The sequence below is a fragment of the Fusarium coffeatum genome (assembly GCF_003316985.1).
Source record: "Fusarium coffeatum strain FIESC_28 chromosome Unknown BRIP53273_contig_125, whole genome shotgun sequence".
NCBI classification, from domain to species: Eukaryota; Fungi; Ascomycota; class Sordariomycetes; order Hypocreales; family Nectriaceae; genus Fusarium; species Fusarium coffeatum.
In genome coordinates, this window is record NW_022157918.1 from 94,458 (window position 1) to 117,486 (window position 23,029).

Here is a 23,029-nt window from a genome sequence, read left to right on the forward strand (position 1 = left end):
GTCTACACTTGTTGGAGACGATGTCGAGGAAAATGTTAAGAGAAGAAAGAAAAGAAAAGATAACCAGTTGCACACAAAGAGACGATGCAAAAAGCAAAACAAAAAAAAGAGTGTTTTTAGACGCATCATCAGACTCCATTATACTTCGTCATAACTCTTTACGCTTATGACAGAATGTGAGGGTATCTCGTATCATACAGGCTATCAGCATGTCGACAAGATTTAATCTATTTCATCGAAACGGCACTTATGAGTGCATAAGTGCCGCGGAAATGGTCCATGACTTACAACCATTACTACGTATAGGATAGTGGCAAAGCTTCGAGGACAAAATGTCAAATAGTAGGAAAAAGAAGACTCGAACAATAAAATGACGAGATCACTACTTTATCGTCTATTTTTCCTGAGGGTACGTTGTCCAGAGTTTCTTTTTGGGTGAAAGCTGTATGAGGTGAAATCGCAGGGAATACCGGCCGAGAGGCTCATGGAAATTCCAGTTCCAGTGAATGTGGGAGTTGCCATGATAACAATGTTGACTTAAATGGGGCAGTGTTCGGATACGACCAGCATACCGCTGTAACGCATAGCTCTTTGTGCGAAGCTACAAAGCTACATGGGATGATGACTCTTGGTTGTAGTTTTAGAAATTCAAGTGCTAATTCCCTCCTAAGGATTTAGATTGTGAAACTCAACACAGCTCAGAAAAGTTACTGTAAGAATGTCTTTGCTGTTGTCATTTCAGTGTGATTAATCAAAGGCCCTGAAGTAGTTCCTTTATCCTCAAGTGACTACTACCAACATACTGCTCTGCAAATTGCACTAAATTACCTTTTATCCTCTGGCGGTAAATTTCCATTGGCTCTGCCTTGTTGAATAGCTGCACATAGAAACTCCTTAGCTCCAGAGTCAGTCTCGTGTCTAACCTTTCGGAAAATCCATATTCTCGAGCCGCCCAGGCTATGTCAGGTACAGAAGACTCGACAGAGATATCGTCTAGTGCAACGAAGTGACGCAACTTCCAAATAGACGGACGAGGCGTCTCTGACTCTATGAATCCACGCAAACGATTCAGAATTCTGTACTCAGTAGCTTCATGAGTGCGTCGGGTTTTGAGCTCTGGCCAACACTTGTCAAATATGGCCATAAGCTTGCCTTTATCCCAAGCCCTCCAGAATTCGTCAAAGGTACAGGCGGGATCTCTCTTCTTGACAAACCTCGCTGAACTTGAGGAACCAAGACTTTCTGCGTATTCCAGTTGTGATCTCGATCCGAACAGCATTGTGTTATACATACCGCCCAATGAGGCTTCCTCATACTGGTCTCGGCACACAACGAAGCCGAAATCGAACCAAAAGCAGTCGGTTTGGTTCATTGGGGGTGGGTGCTGATTGCCTATGACAATGGAGTAGAATGCAAAGCAATGCATTTTCGAAAAAGGAGCCAAGTCCCTGAAGTCCTTGTTTTGATCTTCAACAGCTAGGTACCTCCTGGCTTTGGCTTGCATGTTTTGTACATGCATCTCGGGGGTTGGTGCTTGGGGTATTGATCCATGACCTTCTGCTAGTTCGAAGCGTTTGCGGTGTCTGAGGAACCACGGGAAATAGCCTCCCGCGCTACCCTTCGGTAACTCGTCGAATTTTACAACTATCTGTGCGACCAGGTATGGGTTTCCGCCTGGCTCCGACCGCCACTGGTGAAGTGTCTCACGCGAAATATGATCCGGATGGTAGAGTAAAAGTCCGGCGAAAAGCCCGCACAGATGCGATTTTTCATTGGCGTTGTGGCATCGATCAAACCAGTAGTCCTCCAGTACCTGGGGGTCTGTGGGAATCGTATCATCCAGAACATCTTCAAAAAGGTAGTCTGCTGACGTGACTTGTCGCATGTTGCATTTGAGTAGGTGCGATAACGGCATTTTGCGTTCGCAGTTCTCGTTGCAGAATAAACCTTCTCCACAGTGAGAGCATCGTCGAGTTGTTTCTTCGAGGCATCTTATGCAAGTTTTCTCGGTACTTATTAGGAGCGTCGAACTCTGGACTTCAGGTGTCGAGAAGTTACCGTCTTCGACGGATTCCGACAGACTAGTCAAAACCTTTCTTAGCATCTACCCGTAAGTTCTGTAGAGAGAAACGAGAATGTATTGGGGAACCTACCTGTCTTGGTTGCATGGCATGCGATTGTTTTGAGCTCGTTGGCGACGGAGGTGTTCGGACGTGGCAAAGTTTTGGTGGAGGCCTCCTTGACTCGTCCCCGGCATAGAAATTGAACTGCCGCCAACAGTGGATTCCTTGACCTCTGGCATTCTCCGAGCCGGTGGCATCATAGTTCCAATCAGCTCCTTTCTCATCCACGATATAACTCCTATTGCAGCACTGTGCAGCGCCTGTTGTTCATTCTTTCCGAGGCTGTCTCCAGGGGGAATAGTCCAGCTGTGGTTATACAGCTTACCATGACATCCCCGTGTTTTTAACCCTTGCCAATAGTCTAGAAACTTGGAACATAGCAGACATGTATACCTGCTACAACCAATGTATTCAAACCTTTTTCCGTTGGCAATGTCATTGGGATGGCCAAGGGTAAAGGCTATGAGCTGGATTTCGGCATGTACTTCCCAAGACGGTGACTTGTTTCGAGAAAAGCCGCTGATGAGTTTGTTCTTGGTCCATTTGGTCCTTCGGCTTGATGTTTTCATCAGCTTCTCAATCGCCGTATCGTTTACCTGAACTTTCAAGGCGCCGAGTGTCCTAATTAGACTCCATTCCTCGTTAAGGATATTCTTCTCGAGCCTTGGTTTAACCACAGGAATAAGAAACAGGTCGTCAAAACCAGGAATTTGACCCGCAGCTGTAACAAGGTCCTGGAATGACATCTGGAGGCGGCCCAAGAAGCCGATTATCTTACGTAGCTTTTCGCCTTGTCGACCGAGAGCCTGAAATTTCTCGACTCGGAATTTTCGATAGAGAGCGTAACTGAGGCTTATAAGACCGCTGTGCCGTTTCAGGTCCGAATCGACATTGTCAAAAAGTAATTGAGCCAATAGCTTCAAGCAGTCCTCGAATACAAGCATGCTTCCGTCGATGTCTAAAACAATATTGTTGCTAGATAAATCCGAAGCAGCTCGTTGTGGGAGGAGGTGTGGGAAGCTTTTCATGACTTGCCGCAAATCGACGATGGTGGTGGTCAGTCTTGATGATTGGTGACGAAGTACCAACTTCCACAGTGCATTCCTGCTCTTCTCAATCTCATAATCTGCCAAATTTGACATTAGCAATAGCATTTGAACAGTATCTGGTCAAATCTAACCTGGAGCCATAGCGATATCCTTCAAGGATTTACACAAGCTGTCTAAGAATGTAGACACTGCATCTCCTTCAACGAACCCTGAGTTTATTGCTAAGAAGACCTTAACCTTGTCAGGCCAGTAAAACATATAGCTAGCAACAACATGGCGACCTCCTTTCATTGGCGAAACTATCTCGGACAATCTATCCAAGAACCTGCGACGCAAATGGTCTGTATCAAGGTTGCCTAGCGAAACATTCTTTGATGAGCTGTCGTCGTTGCCGGAATCGTTTGATGATGCCTCATCTTCAGCTTCTTCATAGAACGTTTTGTCTTCGAATTGACGACCATCGCGGAGATAAAGCAGCTTGGCATATGCGTGCAGCTCTTTTAATGTGGCAGCGATTGAAATAAATTCTGTATCTGTTTCCATAGTGATAATGAAGGGAACTCGGACACTAGGGCTACCGATCACAGAAAAGGGAAAAGGGAAAAGAAAGAAAATGGAAGTACCGTAATCAGAGTGTGCAAGGCAAAAGTAGGTTACTAATAAATTCGTTATCGATCATGCTACAGAACTACCTTTGGACGACAGGCGCTTATTCACACATCGTCAATTGGGCACCTTTTACCCGACGGTATCAGGTTCATTCAATCATTTCATACTTGACGCCTTGTGATTGAGCTTGTTGCATCTTCTAATCCTGCATGCCCTGCCACCCCGCTCTGCAAGACAGTAAACTATCAACGGAACAGTTGCCTTCCGAGTTTCAGGCAGCATATACCAGTGATGACTGCAGCGTTCTGGACTACCACAACCTATCATTCGTGATTTTCCAGACGTGAAAATACGTAGCCGTTTCCCTTTTCACTCATGCCAGCAGGATCATGCAGTCAACAACCACCTGCAGACAGAAGGCCTCATTATTGATATCGCTCAATCTGAATCATTAGACGCACCAATCAGAAAGTCTGTGAATCTCCTGATGCTTATCGTATGAGCAGCAGTCTTTATCACCCGAACTTCATTTACTGGTCCTCCTGGAGTCACGCAGTGATCACCCAATAACTGAGAAGGTAAAATTCACCATAACTAGGTCCTTAGTCCCAAGCAAGAATTGGGAAGGCAATTTCGTGACGAGCAAGCCATGTTATGAAATACTAAGAAAAAGCATGTTATCGATAAATGACGCGAGGATAACTCTCAAAGTGTATTACATGAAATGTAGATGCGGGGCCATCGGGTGCTGAAACAGCTTTTACTGTGGTGGGCCTCCCAAAGACATCGCAGCAGAGGTGGGTGCCGTAAGCCACACAATATATGTGACGTATAAGGAGATTTAGAGTAGTATTTTCATAATGCATGAGTCGGAGATCCGCGCAGGCCATATTGTCAGCGACGTCATTTAGTCACACCCAGGCTTGGAATCGAGACTTGAAAATGGATGTGTGCAAACGCGGCTGAATCGTGTACAACATATCCAGTCACGAAGATATGACCCCTCAAAGCAGCGAAGGTGATCAAATGTTGAGAATAGTAATTTTAAATACATATATCAACGCTTAAATTTTGCCAAGCAAGATAAGGCTTTACGAAGTTTAGCCTTGACAGTTGCTATCCATATTGAATACATGGGATATAGGATGGCATTGACCGATGAGAGCTCACATGTCTTTGTAAATTAAACGAATGTTTGAGCCACCGACGTGGCACTACCAAATCCAATCAATATGCAGCCACAGGAAACTATTAAGAAATATTGCATCTTGGGCGTTTTGACTACCGAATGAGGTAGCTGTTGTTTATGTAGTGTTACACATATATGGCCACTTCGCCAATCGGATACTGGAAACGCTCCCCGTAGCTAAGCAGACCGAACCCAGCAAATGATTTGTCAACAAGAAGCGCTTATAGCAGGTTTCCTTAAAGGTTGACGTTTTGCCCAATATTGAGTAGCTGATCATGAATATTTTCAATCCTTAATAATTGCCTTGAGATATAAAGCACATCACTTTTACAGTAATCTGGTCTCGCCATGTCATCCAGCCTTATCACTGAGATCGATAGATGTGACATTGGGGATCCTAGCACTTGTATCACTGCATCGATTACCAATGTCAGACATTTGTCGTCCTACAATTGGATTGAAAGTTCCATTGCCACGATTGCTGTCCCAGGAAGTCCACCTTTGTGGTCAGCCGCGAAGACTTCCAAGCAGCTAAAGAAAGATACGGGTTTATATTACATAAACCAGAACCAAGCTCGCCATCCAGATAGTCCGCTTGAGCCTCTGTTCCGTGCTCTGTACCTCGAAAATCCTTCTTTCGATATCAGCTCTATCGACGTTGTAACCGATCGAAACAACATCCTCAAGCTACTAGCCTTCATTAATCCCCGCTTGGATCCGGGTGATCTTGAACCATTCACCATAGGGGTTGAGGTCATCGGCACGACCGCACTGTTTCGTCGAGATGTGACGGTACCTACCAGGATTATCCAGCCAGATGAGTTCCGCGGCTTTGGCCATGAGTTTGAAAAAGAATTCACCATGGAGCAAGTCAATAATAGCACTGGTCACCATAGAATCATCGCATATCAACTTGGTGGCTTAAGCCTTATTGTACGCTACGAAGCCGATGGTTACGTGGCTGCAGACACCGATAACGCCAATATACCCAAAGCAGCAAGTTCGCAAGACAGCCCTCTGCTCGACATCATGAGAGGTTTATCTTTGTCGTCAGCCACAGAAGTCTCAGACGTCGAACTTATCCCTTCAAAATTGGTTACCAGGGATGAAGGTCGAGTGGTACGTCCAGGTTCAATCATTGAGATCAAAACCCGAGCAATTGAAAGACCACTGCCCATAGAGGATGTCGCGGCACAACTCTGGGTGTCTCAAACTTCAAAGCTCGTGCGAGCATACCACGATCGGGGGAAGTTCCAAGTGCCTCATGTCGAGGACGTCGGAGCTCAGGTCAAGAGGTGGGAAATGCTCAATCAGAATGACCTAAAGCGGTTAGTGATCCTCCTCAAAACAATCTCCAATTTGGCAGCACAATCCGGCGGAAAGGTCACCGTCAAATATGAGGGGGGAAGCAAACTGCTGTTTTATCAAGGCGATAAAGGAGACATGTTGCCTCACTCCTTGTATTCTAAATGGGAGTCAAGAGGTGTTAGGCAAGCGAAGAAGGTAGCGAGCGTACCTGAGGAAAGAAAAGCGTCAGACACACTCAGCAAAGATCAAAAGAGAACCATGGAAATTCCGAGAGCCGAGTATGGCGATGGACCTTACTCCGAATTGATCAGCGTCGGAGTTGAGAAGGGATTCCGACAGTTCTTTCGCCGCATGCCTTTGCAGCTATCCCAGTATCATCTACTTTGCGATACCCTCGATTCTCTTGCTATTGATGTTACTAATGGCCGCACCGTTCGTGACATCCTGAAAGACATGAAGAGAGGGAAGGATGATTGGGATCCAGTAGAGAGAAGGACGGTTAGAGGATTGAAGAGCGTGGCACGAGACTCGGCGTTTCAACTTTTATACGTGCTTCTTCATCCAAACGTTGCAGACACTAACATGGCATACAACGCAGCATTATTTGTGGTCTCACACCGAAAACTATTTAAGTTTAAGACTCGAAAGATGGTGAGGGATGCTTTGGAAGAAAATTGTCCAGTGTCAGCGAAACAGCGAGCGACTCTGAACAGATGGCCTGTCGAAGAGTCCTTATCCATAAGATCAGAAGAAGACGTGACGACAGAGTCTGAAGACCTCTTCTTTGACTCTGATAGTTCATTTTGAATATTTATAGGCCCTGGGACTACTGATTACTACAACGGGAATGGGTTCTTTGTCTTTGTCCTTGAGACTAAGTCCTGGGCCAAAAAGGACGATGAGTCCCGACGAGGCTGAGCCCGTTCTCAGATCATGGATGACCAAGGCACCTGTAGAATGCAAATCTAATTTAAGAGAAATATCCAGAACGAATAAAAGTATCGCTGAACGGCATGTTCTCCGAGTACCCTCCATCACAGTCTCTCTGACGTGCATCAATAATACTGACTGTTCCTAATTACAACAATCAGATAAGAGCACTAGACAGTGGGATCATTTAAAGTTACTCGACTGACCTATTTCCGGATGCTGTAGGGACTACCTGATGTTTTCTTGCGTTATGTTAATCTTTCTGTGTCCTGCACAGTTAATATTGGAATTAAGGATAAAAGTGATTCTTAAAGAGCTTCATTAAATAGAAATGAGCTTCAAGGCTAAAGTTTATTAAACTATCCTCTTACCTTTATTATCTAACGCCTTAGTTGCAAAAGGCCTAAGAGCTACCACCCTGCACAGAAACTTCGGGCCTTCGATCTGAAGCTATAGCCCCAGGATATCTTATCAGTCTTGCGCAGGGAAATAGCGATGAATGTACTCAACCTTGACCTTGACCTTATCCCTATCATGCGCACAACAAAGTAGACAACAGTAAATAAGCCAAAGAACAAGTACCAAACCCAACAACAAAAGACAAAGAAATACCTCCATAGCAACAAACTTGATCAATGCACCCAAGGTAAAAGCGACATTACCAGGTCCATATATGTCAAACTCAGGCAGACCTGCAAGTTCAATAATGCCTCGCGGACCATCACGCATGGCGTAGCCAACCATGACACCAGCCCCAACAAAAAGTAATGCATCGAGTAGAGCAAGTGCGTAAAGCATCCAGCGTTGTAGAATGCCGCGCAGGAGCGTGAAGTAAAAGACTGTGAGGATCATGATGACGGCGGAGAGGATGGTTGAGATAACGCAAAATGCTGCTGCGCCTTTCATGAGATCCCTTGGCCGAGATGGATCAACAAGGTCATCTTGGATCTTTGCAAGTGCATTTTTCCAAGGTGCCATTTTCTTCTTGATTAGTGACTCAGTTGCACTGCCGCGAAGGTGAGCTTTGATGGAGAATTGAATCATCTCTTCGACGCTGAAGACTGGTGGGAAGGCTGGTTTGCACGACACAGACTTGGTATCTTCAAACAGACCTCTGGTCTCAACATTGATACACACGCCTGAGAAAATGTTGTCTTAGTACAAGACCTTAGGCATGACAAAGGAGGGAAAGACTTACCTGAGAATCCCCAGTACCAATATTCCGGGAGCTCAGCCATCTGAAGTTTGCTTGGGGAGATGCCAGTTACGTTGGCAGTGGCATTGACAAGCTCTGCACTTCCAACTTTGAAGAGATGGACTGCCTGGGTGTCAGGTGAAGCGCAGCTGACAAGTACGACGATATTTGCTATGAAGCCCACTAGTCCACATGTTAGGGATTGAATTTGTGATGGACTTCCGAGGATGGATATACTTAAAACGGCCAGCAGGAACCAGATCATGCCGAATCTGGCCTCGCCGACGCCGATAATTCGAAGGAAGAAGTTGTTGTAAGACATGACGCTACTGTGTATTGTCAACAGCTGTACTCTCAATTAACTGAAAACTTTCAGTAAACGAGTGATGAATTAAACGAGAGTGAATTAAACGAATGTTCCGTGAATGAATGTCGAGTTGAAGCAGCAGATTGAACAACACCAGAAGGGCGCAAACATCATTTGTAGTCAATTTTCCATCGTTAAAAATTCGTTCCATCCCAGAATAACATTTTAAAAATTTACGGTTATTCTCAAAATGCTGCAGGTACGATCGGCAGTGTAAGCGCTGAGGCTGAACAAGCCTGTTGGCATTGGTCGACATTCCGACGACAGGCCTTAGTAATGCGGCCTTGATATAATTACAGTAAAGCTGAATTTGCGGCTGAGAAATGCCAAGCTGTCATTCGGTAGTGCAGCGCTACGTGTCTTGGCGAGAATTGCATTGAGGGAGCATGACCTCGGATGTTGCTGGTGTTTTCGCATACAGACATCCACGGCTTGGTTGATTGGTTGACCCTCGAATTTACGTGCATGTCGCAGTAAAGAATCTGGTCTTCGCGGATTGGCTTTAACTCTTGACTGCCGTTGGGCATCGACAAATATGCAGCCACTATTGAGATGTTGTTCAATTACCCAGTAACAACGCGACCTACGCGCTCTGGCGACACTTGTAGACTGCCATGATAGCAAGAATACAATTGGACTGGACGTTGCAAAATCAATTCCTCCAAGACTTGACCAGCGTATCTATAGCACTTCCAGTGTTTACTAAGAAATTACATGTACCAAATCAATTAATTCACGTTGCCAAGTTGTACCACTACTCATCAAAAATCCATACTAAGCAATCATTTCTTAACATGTCCATCATCAATCGCAACAGCCTGACCCTCAATGTCCCCAAGCTTCTCACCCATAGCCTTCTGTTCCGCGATCTCATCGGCAGGGATCCTGTCAGGCGTGGTGTTGACAAGCATGATCATTGGCAGCAGCGAAGCGCCGAGAAGTGCAAACGTAACGCAGCTAAACACATCAGTACTGTGTCTCATGCAGAGTAAGAGAGGAAGAAACTTACAAGCCAACCAGAGGATCACTCTTTGTCTGAGTGTTCATACCATACGCGATGGCTTGGCCAATGGCCTCGAGACATCTAAACGCAGCACCATTTCGCACGTTCTCTGCAGAGAAATTAGTCACTGTTCCTCCACAAATATCGTACACGTACCTTGTGCATCCGTCGCAAAAGAAGATAAGAGCCAATACATATAGCTCTGCGACAGCGGTCCCGTGGTCTGCACAAAGAAATACGGCAAAAAGGATGTCGCAAACAAGCCATCGTCCCAGTCAATTGCACCAGGGTCGTTGCGCTTAAAGCGAACTTGCATGATGATGGACCAGATGTAGACTCCCACGTTGAGTATGACGACGGTGTAAAGGCCGATTTGAGCGCGACGACGTTGAGCGAGTTTCTTGGCGTCAAGGATGAAGCCAAGACCGAAGCAGCCGATACTGTGATGGGTGAGTATGGCAATATGGTTTGAAGGGATGTTTGACTTACATGCAGAAAAACGGTGAGATGAGTGATGAGAGAGCCCTGGCGCGGACGGTAAAATAGATTCCGAGGTACGTTGACCACGATCCACTGTCGCGACAATTAGTCACACGTACAGCGATTGAGGAGAGTGTGACCTTACCTGTAGAAAAACGACCAGACGGCCCAGATGGAAGACAAAATAATGAGTCTGGAAGTCATGGTTTTGGCGATACGTTTAATCTCCAGTTTCGTGGAAAGAGTCTCAGCCGTGACGATCTTGGTACCATCAGATCGAATGACGTGTTCGAACGGGGTGATCATAAACGCAAATGGAAGACTGTTGCAGTGTTAATACTTGATGGCAGATTGAGAGGTTATGGTACGTACGCTAGACACTCAATGATGAGGAATGCTATGTATGTGTCGGGTGTTACTCCACCACTAACACCCTTCTCGTTGTTCTTGGACAGACTGGTACAGTATTAGCAAAGAATTTTTTGCAGTAGCGGCATGACTTACTTGATAGCGCCACCAACAAGCTGTCCCAAGTTTCGCGACACAATCCACAGCGCCAGGTATTTACCGCGAGCACCAGATGGCGCAAGGGTCATGATGGCACCGGCTTCGGCGACGTACCAACAGCCGGTTCCGATACCGCCAATTACACCACTGAGGATGAGATACTGTATCGCTATTAGCGGTTTGATGGTTTCATGGAATTTTTTACATGAACTTACCCATTGATTGCCGAATTTGCTATTGCAGTAGTAAGCTGATCCTTGGATGGGGAAGGACATGGATCCGATAACAAGCGCCCATTTGACGCCGAGTTTGTTAACGATTGGACCACCCATGAAGCAAGCTAGAGTGTCATGTCAGACCAATATTCAAAGACCGTTTATGGATACTTACTGAAAGCCAGAGCAGCATATCTCAAAGCCGTAGAAATATTTGATACCTGAGGCGTCGCAAGACCACCACCACCCAATCCAGCAATGGCATCAGACATAGCAGGACCACAAAAAGCTTGAATACTTAAGAGTATCATCTGCGTCAAACTATGCTGCCATATATACTTCCACATGGGAATGTCCCTTGTGGAAGACATATCTGCTGCTCGCACCGATGCGGCTCGAGCGTTTTCGGGGGAAGAAACAGTGCTCTTAGAGTCAGCCATTATTTCGAAACAATAATAAAGTGAATAAGAAACAAGAGCGACAGATTGATGGACTTGGAAAAGAAAGGATCATTTTGATCTTTATATATCTAAACTGGCGTCAACCTTATCATGATTTCCCCATGGGGTGTCCCCCGCTTGGGATTGCAAAGTGAAGGTCCAAGCGATGGTTAGTGTATAGCCAATCATGGATGTGCCGCTTAACCTTCCACTCGGGGTCTAGCGTCAACGTTATCAGTCAAGAAGGTCCAGCCGAGACGAGACACGACTCGTGATGTGATTCCCGGGTCATAATCGCAAAAAGGCTTCGCGATAATTGCCACTATTGATTGTGAAGAGTTGAATCATTGGTAGGCGATTTTTCGGCATCCTTTGTCTGCGCGCGAGCCTTGATGCGACATCGGCGAATGTTTTGGTGAGTCGCGCAATTACTCCAATCAAACGGGGTGATGCAACCGCCACGAACAAAGGATGAGGAGCAAGTCAATCGACTGGACGGTCGGCGATGACTTGATTTGAGTTTTTGATTGATTCAATCACTCCATTGTCCGCCTTTTCAACACTCTGTTCATTATTCCAGCCAAGATTCACAGCCGAGATTAATACTGTAATGTCGATACTAACTTCAGCATGACTACCCTATACAGGACATCCAGCAGGCTGATTGAAAATGCGTCTGACATTTTTCTCTGCTCGCAGCGACAATTCCCAATCGGAAAATGCCAAGTCGCACTAAGACTGGAATATTAATGACCCGTCTAAAGCTGAATGGTCAGTCCCTTGCGACACCCACTGGCACCCATCGTGGCGCGCTATGACAGCCGAAGTTATACCGGGCACTTACGCTGTAATGCGCTGTAATCACTCCAACAGTAGCGTGCCGTTAGGCGATGTGATGCGTCGCAAACACGCTGTGAACGCGCTGTACCAACGCTAGCTACAGTGTGCTTTTTGACCTTGCTCATGATTTAATGATTGAATGCAATTGATTGTTCAATCCGAGAGGTATCCTAGGTCTGAAGGTGATTTTTCAAGTGGGGTTATTTGTGCATGATCTTGTCAATTAAAATTGGGGGAAGATATTGCTGCTTACTTATTATCACCGCGAGTGACGATTCCCTTTAACATACATCATCTCTCTGATCACGATCATGACCTACCCTTCCCTTGCAGCCTGATGGACGAACATAAATCGTCCCTTATTCCGAGCTTCGATCTTCCAGATCTCCTCCATAGTCCAGTCGTCTTGCAAACCCTGCTACTTCGGGAAGGGGTGCACGCCGGCCAATGTGTGTCGGAATACATGATGATAATACCACGGACACCATTATATCTACCGTCCGGACCCATGATGGTCTATACGCAGACTCGGACCTACCACTAGCTGTCAGCTTTGAAGACCAAGATGGCAACATTTTGCTTCCACATTACCGAAAATTTCAAGACGGCATGGTAAATACCAGTACATACAAGATAACAAAACAATCGTTCATTTGTTCTTAATAACATCGACATTTGATGGAATGAACATTGAGCTAGAATACAGTATCTTTTTATCGGTGTTGCAGACATTCTTGTTGGGTGTTGCGTCCAGCGACCGGGGAAAATTTATCCCAACAATGGTCTCATGAAGGTCAAGATGACGACTATGGACTACACAATAATTGCGATGGAGCGCTTGAGTTGCAGGCGTACCTGCTCGATATCTTTGTTAGTTGGGATGGAGAAATGACTGGGTAATACACTGCGTTGGTGGTGCTTTGGACCTCTTGGATCTGCTTCACAGGTCTCTTGCTGCAAAGCCAGCCCAGACATACATTTGTCTTTCGCTGTGCCAGCCTCATGTCAATCTCATAGATTGAGGTTTCAAAAATTGAAAACAGAACTTCCGACAACAATTATTCAGGCCGGGGTTCGGGCGACGAAACAAGGTCAATTGAACGGAAGTTCAAACTCGCACAAAAGCTGTCCCATCACCCACTTCGGCGCTCTTTCGCACTGCAACTTACGCGTCCCACCCGAATCAATTACAAAGTCAGCTCAGTGCGTTGTACAGGCTCGAGCTGCAAAGGTTCTCAAGGACCTGAATCGTCTGACCAATAGCAATGAGTGCGAGGCTGGCATCTCGATTGGCGAAACAAAAATTGGCCATGAGACGGCGGCTTTCTTTACAGACCACACGGGGTCGAACTGGCACAGCAAGAAGGGTACCTCGATTGATTAGTCTATTTGGGGGTTTTTCAAAGGTCAGTCATCAAGTTGTACAGTTCAACTCAACCCAATTCAACAACCACAGTTGATTGATCAATCGGTGACGGGGAGGAAAAGCATATCATATCGAATACCAAGAACTGACTAACAGATGGGTAGATTGATCTAGAGCTAAGCTACCTGAATTGAGACAATGTCCTCCATGTGCCAGCTCCGTCATCTCTCGATTGCTCCCTGACTCTCTCATCAGACGGCGACACAACTCAACTAAAGCGCCCCTAAAGATCTCCTAAACTGACAATCTGTCCAATGATCCCGACCCAAGACTTTTATAAAAAGTCTAAAAGTCTTCTAAAGACTTTGGTGCTGTGCGATACGGACCTCGAGGATGCGACCGTTGGACGACTGGACGATGTGGTTGAAAACGTACTCCAAAGGGGTGACGTAGGGTAAGCATGGCCTTGACGGCCGGCACTCTTGGACTGACATCCTCTAAATAAAAGACCGAGAGCACATCCTTCCTAGTCAAATAGAATTGAGCCGGAGTCGCCTCAGGCTAAGAAACTATGCCGGGCGTTCGCAAAGTTGCGCCGGTGGTCGCGCCGTGCTTGTAGCCCACTTTGCATTAATATGAGTCCTTGTCCCGGATTGTCTGTTGCTGGGGCGCGCGGATTACCATAGATCAAGAAAGTGCGCTTCGATCCGGCCGTTCCCTACCAAGCCGACACGAGAGGGAGAAGATTGTTCCCGACTCGGGTCTTGTTAATCTTGATCAAGGCCCAATCCAACCTACCATTTATCGGAGTCTTGTATAGACGCGGCATAAATTTTACTTACGGTGTTCATGCGACTATCGAAGAAATCCTTCTTCTTTTGCGCGCGTTCGAGGACCTCAGCCCTGAGACGGGATGTTGCTGCAAACTGGACCTCTGCATTCGGGTCGGTCGAGGCGTTTTTGCAAAGCCGCTGCATGATAGAGTCGCATTTCTCGTTCTCTTGCGTCCCACATCGTGTAGTTATGTTTGCCTCAGGTCTCATTCCCCTCTCAACTCCCTCCCTATTACACGTACCATGGTGCGAATGTCTTGTTTTATTGAATACTACTCTCTGGTATTGAATACTACTCTCTGGATCTCTTCCGCACCTGTCTCGTTGCAATTCCCTCATGCATCAATCTTTCTTTTGCTCATGTTATGTTGACATCTCTCTACTCGGGGTTTGCTTGTCACACATCTGGTGATAAGATGCCCAGAAATGCGTACTTAAGTTGACATCTCTCTAGAGATACATCAGACTTAGAGACAAATTTCCCAACAACAATTAGGTGAGGTTAGGGCACTGAGATAAGGTTCACCAACTTTGAGACAACAAAAGTTTGTTGATTTGAACTGTGCGAGTTGAAAGCTGACCTTGAAAAAACTCAAATAGACAATGGAAGTCTAAATTTACATAAAGGCTTGGCGTCCCCTGTTTATCTTTCAGCTTTCATCTTTTCGCTCCACGATATTCATTTGTCAAGTTTCATTAATCGAAGGCCTCGACCATTGCTTTCCTGTCAACATGTCCCAAAACGTCGAGGACCCCCCCTTTGATATCGTCTCGGCGCGATTTCGGACCGCGACAAACCCTTTGCGACGCCTCCCTCTCGTTTCGTCCTATCTGAATGGATTGCAAAGCCGGCTTGGTGTAGAGGTCGTTCGCGCCATCCTCGCTCGGGCAGAAGAAGTTCTGGAAGCTTTCAAGGTTGTAGACAGTGTTGACGAGGATAACTACGATTATGACTACGAGTTTGACTTCGGGAACGACTTCGAGGGTAACTATCAGATTGACATCTCGATGCGGGAGACAAGGGATTGCCCAGCGACAGCAGCACCGACTATCATGATCGATTTCAAGACTTTCCCGACAGACCGCGAGGCATTACGCGAGGCCACACAGCAAATCGCCGAGTTTGCCCGGGATGTCTCTAATGAGCCATTCTGTGTCGAGTTGATTGACCTGAGGCTTGTTTACACTATTACTTACGGGCCCGTGAAAGATCGCCTCGGCTTACTTCAGTGCTGGGACAAGATGCGGATCCTGGTGTACGAGCGTCTCGAGGCGCACGACGCTACCAAAGGTTCTATAACTTCCATAAGTCTGTTTCACTACGGCACGCGACAGTTTTACAGGAATAATCCGGTGACTATTTTCATCACGGTCGATTATGACTCACAAGAGGTTGGATGGCCAGACGTCATCGAAGATATCGAGAAAAGCCTAAAGGAACATCATCTACCGCCTCTCTACATTCATATTGAGCACAATGTTGGCTTTTCCTCTGCGCCCCCGTCATTACTGGATCTGGAGGGTGAACGTGCTAGGAACAGACTTGGTCGCGGGTACATCGAGGGCGCCTACAACAAAACGGTAAATCTTGGCGAAGTGATAGGCCCCGCTAACTTCGTCATGAGAGAGGATTGGACCGAGGGCTATTCAGGGCACGGCAATCTAGGGTGCTATGTTGAAGTCAAAACAGCGCAGGGTTCCTGGGAGAAATACGGGCTCACGAACTATCACGTCGTGCGTGGTGCCTTCCCAGGCTTTGACACTACAATAGTCAACAAGGAAACAGTCCTAGTCACACCGCCAGCTCAGTCTGCTTTACTTGTAGCTGATGAAAACGGATTGCTCCCCGGGTCACATGAAGCTCTAGCCATGATGGAGAGTCCCCCAAGGTCACTGCACGACTACACTCTTTGGATTGCGCAGAAAAACCTGGATGAGATGAATAGATCACTGCAACGGCTTCAGGATAATGTAGCGGGATCATCGCATGCAAAGCAGACCTACGAACGTGTAGATGGGTACAAAGTCGAGCTGATTCAAGAAGTGGAAAAGAAGAAGGACTTCTTTAACTTTTACCAACATGCTTTGGGCGAAGTATTTGCTGCTTCCGGCTTTAGCGAAAGGACTTCTGAGAATGGCAGACTTGACTGGGCATTGATCAAGGTAGCCGAGGGTCGAACCGGCACTAACATTTTGCCCGATAGGTCGGCTTGGGGAAGTACCCTGGGCAGACCTTTCTTGACGTTCGGGCGACAGCTTCAGCCCCCGGGCAGTCAACCCGGCCACAGCGAGAGCATCAGCCTCGAAAACCAAGTACAGAGCGAAGAGGCGTTCAAATATGGAACTACGACTGGTCCAATTCGGGGGGAATTTCACATATTCAAGACTAATGTCCAGTTCATGGATGATCAACACGTTGGCGACGATCCGTTGTCTAGCGAGTACCTCTTCCAAATGAGGAGGGAAGTCAGAGACGAGCCCTTTGCTGGAGCAATTGTATACGATAAGTGGGGATGTGTTCTTGGGCTCTTGTCCAGAGGACTTCAGCCTCAGAGAGCAGGAGACTTTCATGTGTACGTGACTCCGATTGAGCATGTGTTTCGTCACATAAAGGAGTCTTCCAACGGGAGAATCGTCGACATCCGTGTCGCCCAGGACCAGGCGGCTTAAAATCCATTCAGACGTCTTCTTAGGAAAGCCTGAGGTCACGACTGTACAATTACATCAGGGAAGTTTTAGACGAAGCGACATGTTCGAAACATCGCATCAGGTGTTTCATATCAAGAAATGACTTCTCATCGTCAACCGTGTGATCAAAACTTGCTTTTGTTTTTGTTCAATACGATTCACGTGTATATTCCGATGTGTCGCTGTCCAACCCCAGCTCACTATTCCCGCCGTCAATCGCATTACATCTGTAGCTCAGACAAGCTTTGAAGATATTTACACTTTGCATAAGGCATGATGACTCCTTTGCAAACATGGCCTTGTTTTCTGCCTTGACCTAGCATAAGGTTTGAGCTGGCTACAATTCTTTCGCTGGCGTTGGAAGGGTAAAGTTTGGTCGGCAGCTGGAAGTCTGGGTAGCTATTTCACAACAAAATGCACACATCGATAGCCCTTTTATTTGTCCCTGGTCATGGATTCATTTTAATCATCCTTTTTTCCCAACCCGGAAACGCATAAAACTGCCGTGCCAGCAGCTAAAGCACCCAGAATCAGCATTTGCAACCCTTCCACGATACAACTTCTCATCCTCTCCTCATCCGAGCTCAACATCCATTTCTTTCCGGCCCCAAAGGTAAACAGTACCATGAGACATAGAACGGCACTTATTTGTAGTCCAGATCCGACAGTATTGGTGAAGAAGTAAGGTAGAAGGGGTATAATCCCTCCAACTGCGTAGCCAAGTGATATTGAGAGACCAGACGTAATTGGGGAGGTTGAACAATTTTGCACAGAGTATGGGATGTCGTTGTTAAAGGTTTCGAGGCGTAATATCGTCCGTTGGGGATCTGTTGGGTTTTGTTGTATGGCTTCCAGAATTGTAACGACTGTCGACGGGGGAAGCTCCAAGGGTTCTAGGTGACGGCGCACGAGATCTTCCAACTTCGTTTGGCTCTTCTCAGGTTCCCCGACCATGTGATCTGTCTCACGACTGGCAGCATCATCGCCAAGACCCGTTGAAGCCTCCTCATCTGGGAGGTCTGGCCGTGAAGAAACGGACTCATCCCGAGCAGCAAGGTACCCTCCAATTCCCATACTGATGCTACCAGCACATAACTCTGCCAGTCCACCAGTTATGACAGTATCCGTTTTGCCCAATGAACTGAGCCCTGCTGTGAGGGCAAATGGTACAGTGAGGCCATCTGAGAATCCGAGAGTGAAGTCGGAGAGGAAGCGTTTCGATGCTGGGCTTTTGAACGACCCCATGTTTTCTTTTCAAGGGGCAGAAAGTGCAAAGTAGCGATGGGGTTTTACTTTAATCTCGTACGAAACCTTTGTCAATATTTCTCAGGGGGCCAACTCATCAAGAGGTAACGACAAGCCAATGATAATTTTTAGGAAGTGTCAATTGCACAAGACGGTCATCGTTCGATCATCGCACGACACCACGTGCTTCCCATCATCAACCATAGTCTTTGCAATTGACCTGATCTTATTCGACGACCAAAAAATGAGTGTCGGCACTTTCTGCCGTTCTGATGCCGTTATTTCCGTGCGCCTTTTACGTTGTTGACTTCTGGAAGCACATGCGACAACGAGGCGTTTTTAGTGGCTCGGCCGCTGTGCGATTCCCGATCGCTAACATCTGAAGCGGGGCATGGTAGATCGTTGCCAGGAACCCTGCGCGCCAACCTGGTAGTGGCGACCGAACGGCACTACAGCCGCCACACCATGATGAAAACACTCAGGCGGAAATGACCAAGGGACTTTGTCGGCCATTGCATCGTTGTCAATTACGAAATTCAACGGCTTCCTAAATTGTACAAGGGACAAGATTGATTTGTCAGGACTCATCCAATGAGTCAGATCAAAGCCCGGCATGGCAACGGACATACCTGACGTTATTCTGTGCCTAGCATCGGACCCCAACTTGACGATTTACGATATGACCTCGGCAACCTTCATCTGTTTCGGGGTTAATGAAGATACATGAAGGCGTGTTGCTTAAAATCGGTAATAAATAAATCAAGACTTTTCCTCGTGCGAATGTGGTAAACTTTATGACTTGTAAGAAGACAATAGAATGCAGCTACATAAGTCAACAAGACACCAATCAAGATGCTCAGCATGGCCTAGCATCAACCTCCTATGCTAAAATATTGCGGCGCAAGATCTACTTCTTGACAGGCTCATAGCCCTTAGGAGGGTTCAACCCATCATCAACCTCAATGACATCCTTGTAATAACTGGGTGCATCACTTCCCTTCCATTCCTTCTTAACACCCTCAAAAACCTTTCTCCCAGAAAAGGTCTTCTCCAGATCCAAGTTCGGCGCAGCATACCTCTTGTTTCCACCAGCAGTATTAAACGGCCCAGCATAAGAAACATTCCAGAAATACTTATCCAACGCGTGAGTCTTCCATCTTCTGATCTTATCACCTGTCTTCTTAGCGACGAGGTCGAAGACGTTTGCGCCGACGTCCCAGCGGCCGAGGGTGTCGAGGTCCCAGTTTGCTTGGACTGTGGAGAGCTCGGAGTAGTGGTTGTAGAAGTTGGAGTCTGTTGTGCCGATGAGATGCTTTGGTACTGCGTCGCCTACCAGAACACCGAGGATATGGTTTTGGCGTGCGTAAGATTCGTTTTCGTCCCATGTGATAAGAACGAGCGTGTTGTCCATGAATCGCTTGTCTTCCATCAACGGCTCAAGGAACGAACGCGCCCAGTTGCCAGCGACGGTAACACTCGTATCATGTCCATCAGATGTCATGTTAGGAGTAATGAACATCCACTGAGGTAACTTTCCTTCCCTGAGATCCTTATGAAACATCGACTTCTCAGTGTCAATCATAGACAGATTCTTGATCTGCGAAAGACGCTGTTCAGAAGTGGCCACGCTATCATGCAGAACAGCAGGGTTATGTTTCCTGACGTAATCATTCTTGCCATTTTTGTGGTTCACCCAAGCGAAACCTTCGAAGCCGGTATAGGGCTGATCTTCTTGGTACAAACCCCACGAAATACCGCGGTGTTCGAGAAGGTCGATTACAGTGGAGATGTTGCGTGGGTTGCGGTTGAAGGCGTCGTTTTGCATGCCGAAGTAGTCGCCGGCTATGGCGGCCATGTAGTTTGGCTCTGAGGGGTGGGTTACTGCGAAGTAGTTGGAGAGGGTGATTCCCTTTGATCTGAACCAAGAGAAGTTGGCTGTCGTTTTATTAGACCATGAACGAGTTAATTCTGGAGAGCGAACTTACGGTCGCCAAATGCCTTTTCGTAGTTTTCATTTTCAAAGTAAATGATAGCAATGCGATCAAATGCTTTACCCTTTACTTTGGAAGTAGGACTGCTGGTTTTGGCTGTTGCTGCGGCGGCGGCGACCTCAGCTGTTCCAGTTGCTGTATACTTTGTCTCCCATCCTGTCTGGTCTTTGCGAGCGAGAGCAAGACCAGCAAAGGTGAGAAGTACAGCGGATTGAAACAACATGATCGGCAGTAATGCGCTTGGTTGACCTATCTTCAGGCCTGTAGACGGTCGCAGTCAATTGGAATTTATATCTGTCTGTGCAATAAACGAGTAACCCTCATGGTCTGGCGGAGAATATGCCTCGGAAAGTGTGCCGAGTAATCCACCGTCGGTGGCCATAAAAAGACCCATGAAAAGATCTCTCGGAACTTTTGATGATCTTTTGCAATTGACTTCCAATTGAAGATCAATTCGGGGCACGTGTGGTCGCTTTCTGGATTGACCTGCATACAATTTTGCCGACCGATCCGATCAGAAGCAACCCGCTAACAGATCCCTGTAACATCCAATGGAGCCTCTAAACAATTGACTTGCGTCGCTGTCAATTATTCTCTCGAGCACAATGGAATTCCTCTTGTATTTTGATCGAAAATGAACGAGGGGAATTTTTCTTGGGTCAAAAACGATGAATTCGAGTCATCGGCCTCGTCGCCATCATATGCGACCGGTGAAAAGCCGGACGATGTCATAGCGACAAGACATGAGAGTCTCTCTGCGAAATGGATGAGACTTATCGTCGCGATTCTCACAGTCATCTCAATCTTTGGCCTTACGACATTCCTCTTCTTTCAAGAGATCTCATTCGGACACCATAAAGATATCTCTCTGAAGACTCCACACCTGTCAGAACCATCACCGAACGTCATCACCTACAACGAATCCATTCCTTCAAAACCTCAAATCCGCGACACAGACGAGTACATCCTCTCACCATCATGGAACGTCACGTCAAGACCAACAACACGAGAACACTACTGGACCTTAACTCAGGCCGATTTCAATCCAGACGGTGTCTTTCGGCCAATGCTGCTCATCAATAATCAATTCCCTGGTCCTCTCATCGAATGCAATGAAAATGACACATTGATCATTCATGTCAACAATCAAGCTTCCAACGCGACAGCGATCCATTTCCATGGCATGTTCCAAAACGGAACGAATAATATGGATGGAACCGTCGGAGTCACGCAATGTCCTATTGCACCGAACTTCAGTTTTACGTACAGGTTTGAGGTGAGGGAGCAGCATGGGACGTACTGGTATCATGCGCATCATAGTGCTCAAGCTTCTGATGGATTACTTGGGCCAATGGTCGTGCACTCTGTGAGGGAGAGGGGAATGGATGTTGCGAGTGATAGAGTGGTCATGGTGCAGGATCACTATCATAATCTGACTTCGGAGTTGTTGATGGAGTATCTCGCGCCCGACCAAGAGAACAATGAACCTGTACCCGATAACGGTCTTATCAACGGTCGCAATGTTCGCGATTGTGTTGACTTCGAAGGATGGGACTGTGACACCGCCAACCGCGACATGCTCAGCATTGATCTGGAAGCTGGACAAAAGCACAGACTTCGTATCATTAACGTCGGCGCTTTTGCTGAGTTTCAAGTTCAGATTGATGAACATCCTTTTTACGTCACAGAAGTTGACGGCACAGATGTACACCCTGAACCGATTCATCGATTGAACGTCATGCCTGCGCAACGGTATAGTGTTGTTTTGGAGGCGAATGTCACCACGGGCGAGGCATTTTGGATGAGAGCTAGGATGGTGACGCATTGCTTCAAGAACGAGAATTCGCGACTAGAAGCAGAGACCAAGGCGATCATCCGATATCAGAAACCAGATCAGCCAACATCTAGTGACAAGCCGACAAGCAGAGAATGGTCAGATGCAATCGAGGTCATTTGTCGTGATCTGAACACCACTGCCCTTCAGCCCGTGGAAGTCATCTCCCCACCTTTAGCAAACGAAGTCATCATCCTGCGCGCAAACTTCGAAATTGGAGATTGGCGTTTAGCAAGGGGTTTCTTTAATGACTCTACCTGGCATCCCAACGCAACGAGTCCGTCTCTCCATCGATTTCTAGACTCTGGTATCCAAAGCACAACCTCAAAAAGACCAATCACGATCAATGAAAAAATATTTGACCAGAAAAATGAACTTGTTCTAGAAACAAACGGTATCAGAACAATCGACATTTCCATAAACAACTTCGATGACGGTGCTCATCCGTTCCACCTTCACGGCCACAAATTCTTTGTTCTTGCACAAGGTCGCGATGGTTATCCACCAACGCCCGCCGAGTTACAAGCCTATCTAGAAAAACACAATTTGTTGGAGAATCCTTTGAGGAGAGACACTTTTACAGTGGAAGGGTATGCCTGGGCTGTTATACGTGTTGTGCTGGATAATCCGGGCTTATGGGCTTTCCATTGTCATAATACGTGGCATGCGGAGAGTGGGATGGTTATGCAGATGTTAGTTAGGTCTGAGGTTGTGAAAGGGTGGACTGTTGGAAGCGAAGAGAGGGAGATGTGTAAGAGGGAGGGTGTTGGGAGGGGGATGAGACCGGATGATAGTATTTGGTTTGGACAGTTCTAGA

At 46.7% G+C, this 23,029-nt stretch overlaps 8 protein-coding genes across 8 annotated transcripts; 3 read left to right on the plus strand and 5 right to left on the minus strand.

Annotated features, from left to right (window-relative positions):
• Positions 1–751: 751 nt before the first annotated feature.
• Positions 752–3,715, minus strand: FIESC28_05809 (uncharacterized protein; the record flags this gene model as incomplete). Its single annotated transcript, XM_031159954.1, has 4 exons — positions 752–2,081; positions 2,154–2,429; positions 2,541–3,249; positions 3,304–3,715. 4 exons carry the CDS (start codon positions 3,713–3,715, stop codon positions 752–754), a joined length of 2,727 nt encoding a protein of 908 aa, XP_031015956.1.
• Positions 3,716–5,318: 1,603 nt separating this feature from the next.
• Positions 5,319–7,085, plus strand: FIESC28_05810 (uncharacterized protein; the record flags this gene model as incomplete). Its single annotated transcript, XM_031159955.1, has 1 exon — positions 5,319–7,085. The coding sequence occupies one exon, from the start codon at positions 5,319–5,321 to the stop codon at positions 7,083–7,085; it is 1,767 nt and encodes a 588-aa protein (XP_031015957.1).
• A 594-nt stretch (positions 7,086–7,679) lies between these two features.
• Positions 7,680–8,725, minus strand: FIESC28_05811 (uncharacterized protein; the record flags this gene model as incomplete). Its single annotated transcript, XM_031159956.1, has 4 exons — positions 7,680–7,737; positions 7,837–8,347; positions 8,407–8,586; positions 8,641–8,725. 4 exons carry the CDS (start codon positions 8,723–8,725, stop codon positions 7,680–7,682), a joined length of 834 nt encoding a protein of 277 aa, XP_031015958.1.
• An 827-nt stretch (positions 8,726–9,552) lies between these two features.
• FIESC28_05812 (uncharacterized protein) lies at positions 9,553–11,415 on the minus strand (the record flags this gene model as incomplete). Its single annotated transcript, XM_031159957.1, has 9 exons — positions 9,553–9,727; positions 9,780–9,882; positions 9,930–10,213; positions 10,263–10,346; positions 10,399–10,575; positions 10,626–10,709; positions 10,758–10,921; positions 10,976–11,100; positions 11,151–11,415. The coding sequence occupies 9 exons, from the start codon at positions 11,413–11,415 to the stop codon at positions 9,553–9,555; spliced, it is 1,461 nt and encodes a 486-aa protein (XP_031015959.1).
• Positions 11,416–15,186: 3,771 nt separating this feature from the next.
• FIESC28_05813 (uncharacterized protein) lies at positions 15,187–17,124 on the plus strand (the record flags this gene model as incomplete). Its single annotated transcript, XM_031159958.1, has 1 exon — positions 15,187–17,124. One exon carries the CDS (start codon positions 15,187–15,189, stop codon positions 17,122–17,124), a length of 1,938 nt encoding a protein of 645 aa, XP_031015960.1.
• Positions 17,125–17,604: 480 nt separating this feature from the next.
• Positions 17,605–18,387, minus strand: FIESC28_05814 (uncharacterized protein; the record flags this gene model as incomplete). The annotated part of the gene is made up of 1 exon (XM_031159959.1): positions 17,605–18,387. One exon carries the CDS (start codon positions 18,385–18,387, stop codon positions 17,605–17,607), a length of 783 nt encoding a protein of 260 aa, XP_031015961.1.
• A 907-nt stretch (positions 18,388–19,294) lies between these two features.
• On the minus strand, positions 19,295–20,601 carry FIESC28_05815 (uncharacterized protein; the record flags this gene model as incomplete). Its single annotated transcript, XM_031159960.1, has 2 exons — positions 19,295–20,322; positions 20,373–20,601. 2 exons carry the CDS (start codon positions 20,599–20,601, stop codon positions 19,295–19,297), a joined length of 1,257 nt encoding a protein of 418 aa, XP_031015962.1.
• Positions 20,602–21,012: 411 nt separating this feature from the next.
• FIESC28_05816 (uncharacterized protein) lies at positions 21,013–23,028 on the plus strand (the record flags this gene model as incomplete). The annotated part of the gene is made up of 1 exon (XM_031159961.1): positions 21,013–23,028. The coding sequence occupies one exon, from the start codon at positions 21,013–21,015 to the stop codon at positions 23,026–23,028; it is 2,016 nt and encodes a 671-aa protein (XP_031015963.1).
• Between the last annotated feature and the right edge of the window lies 1 nt (position 23,029).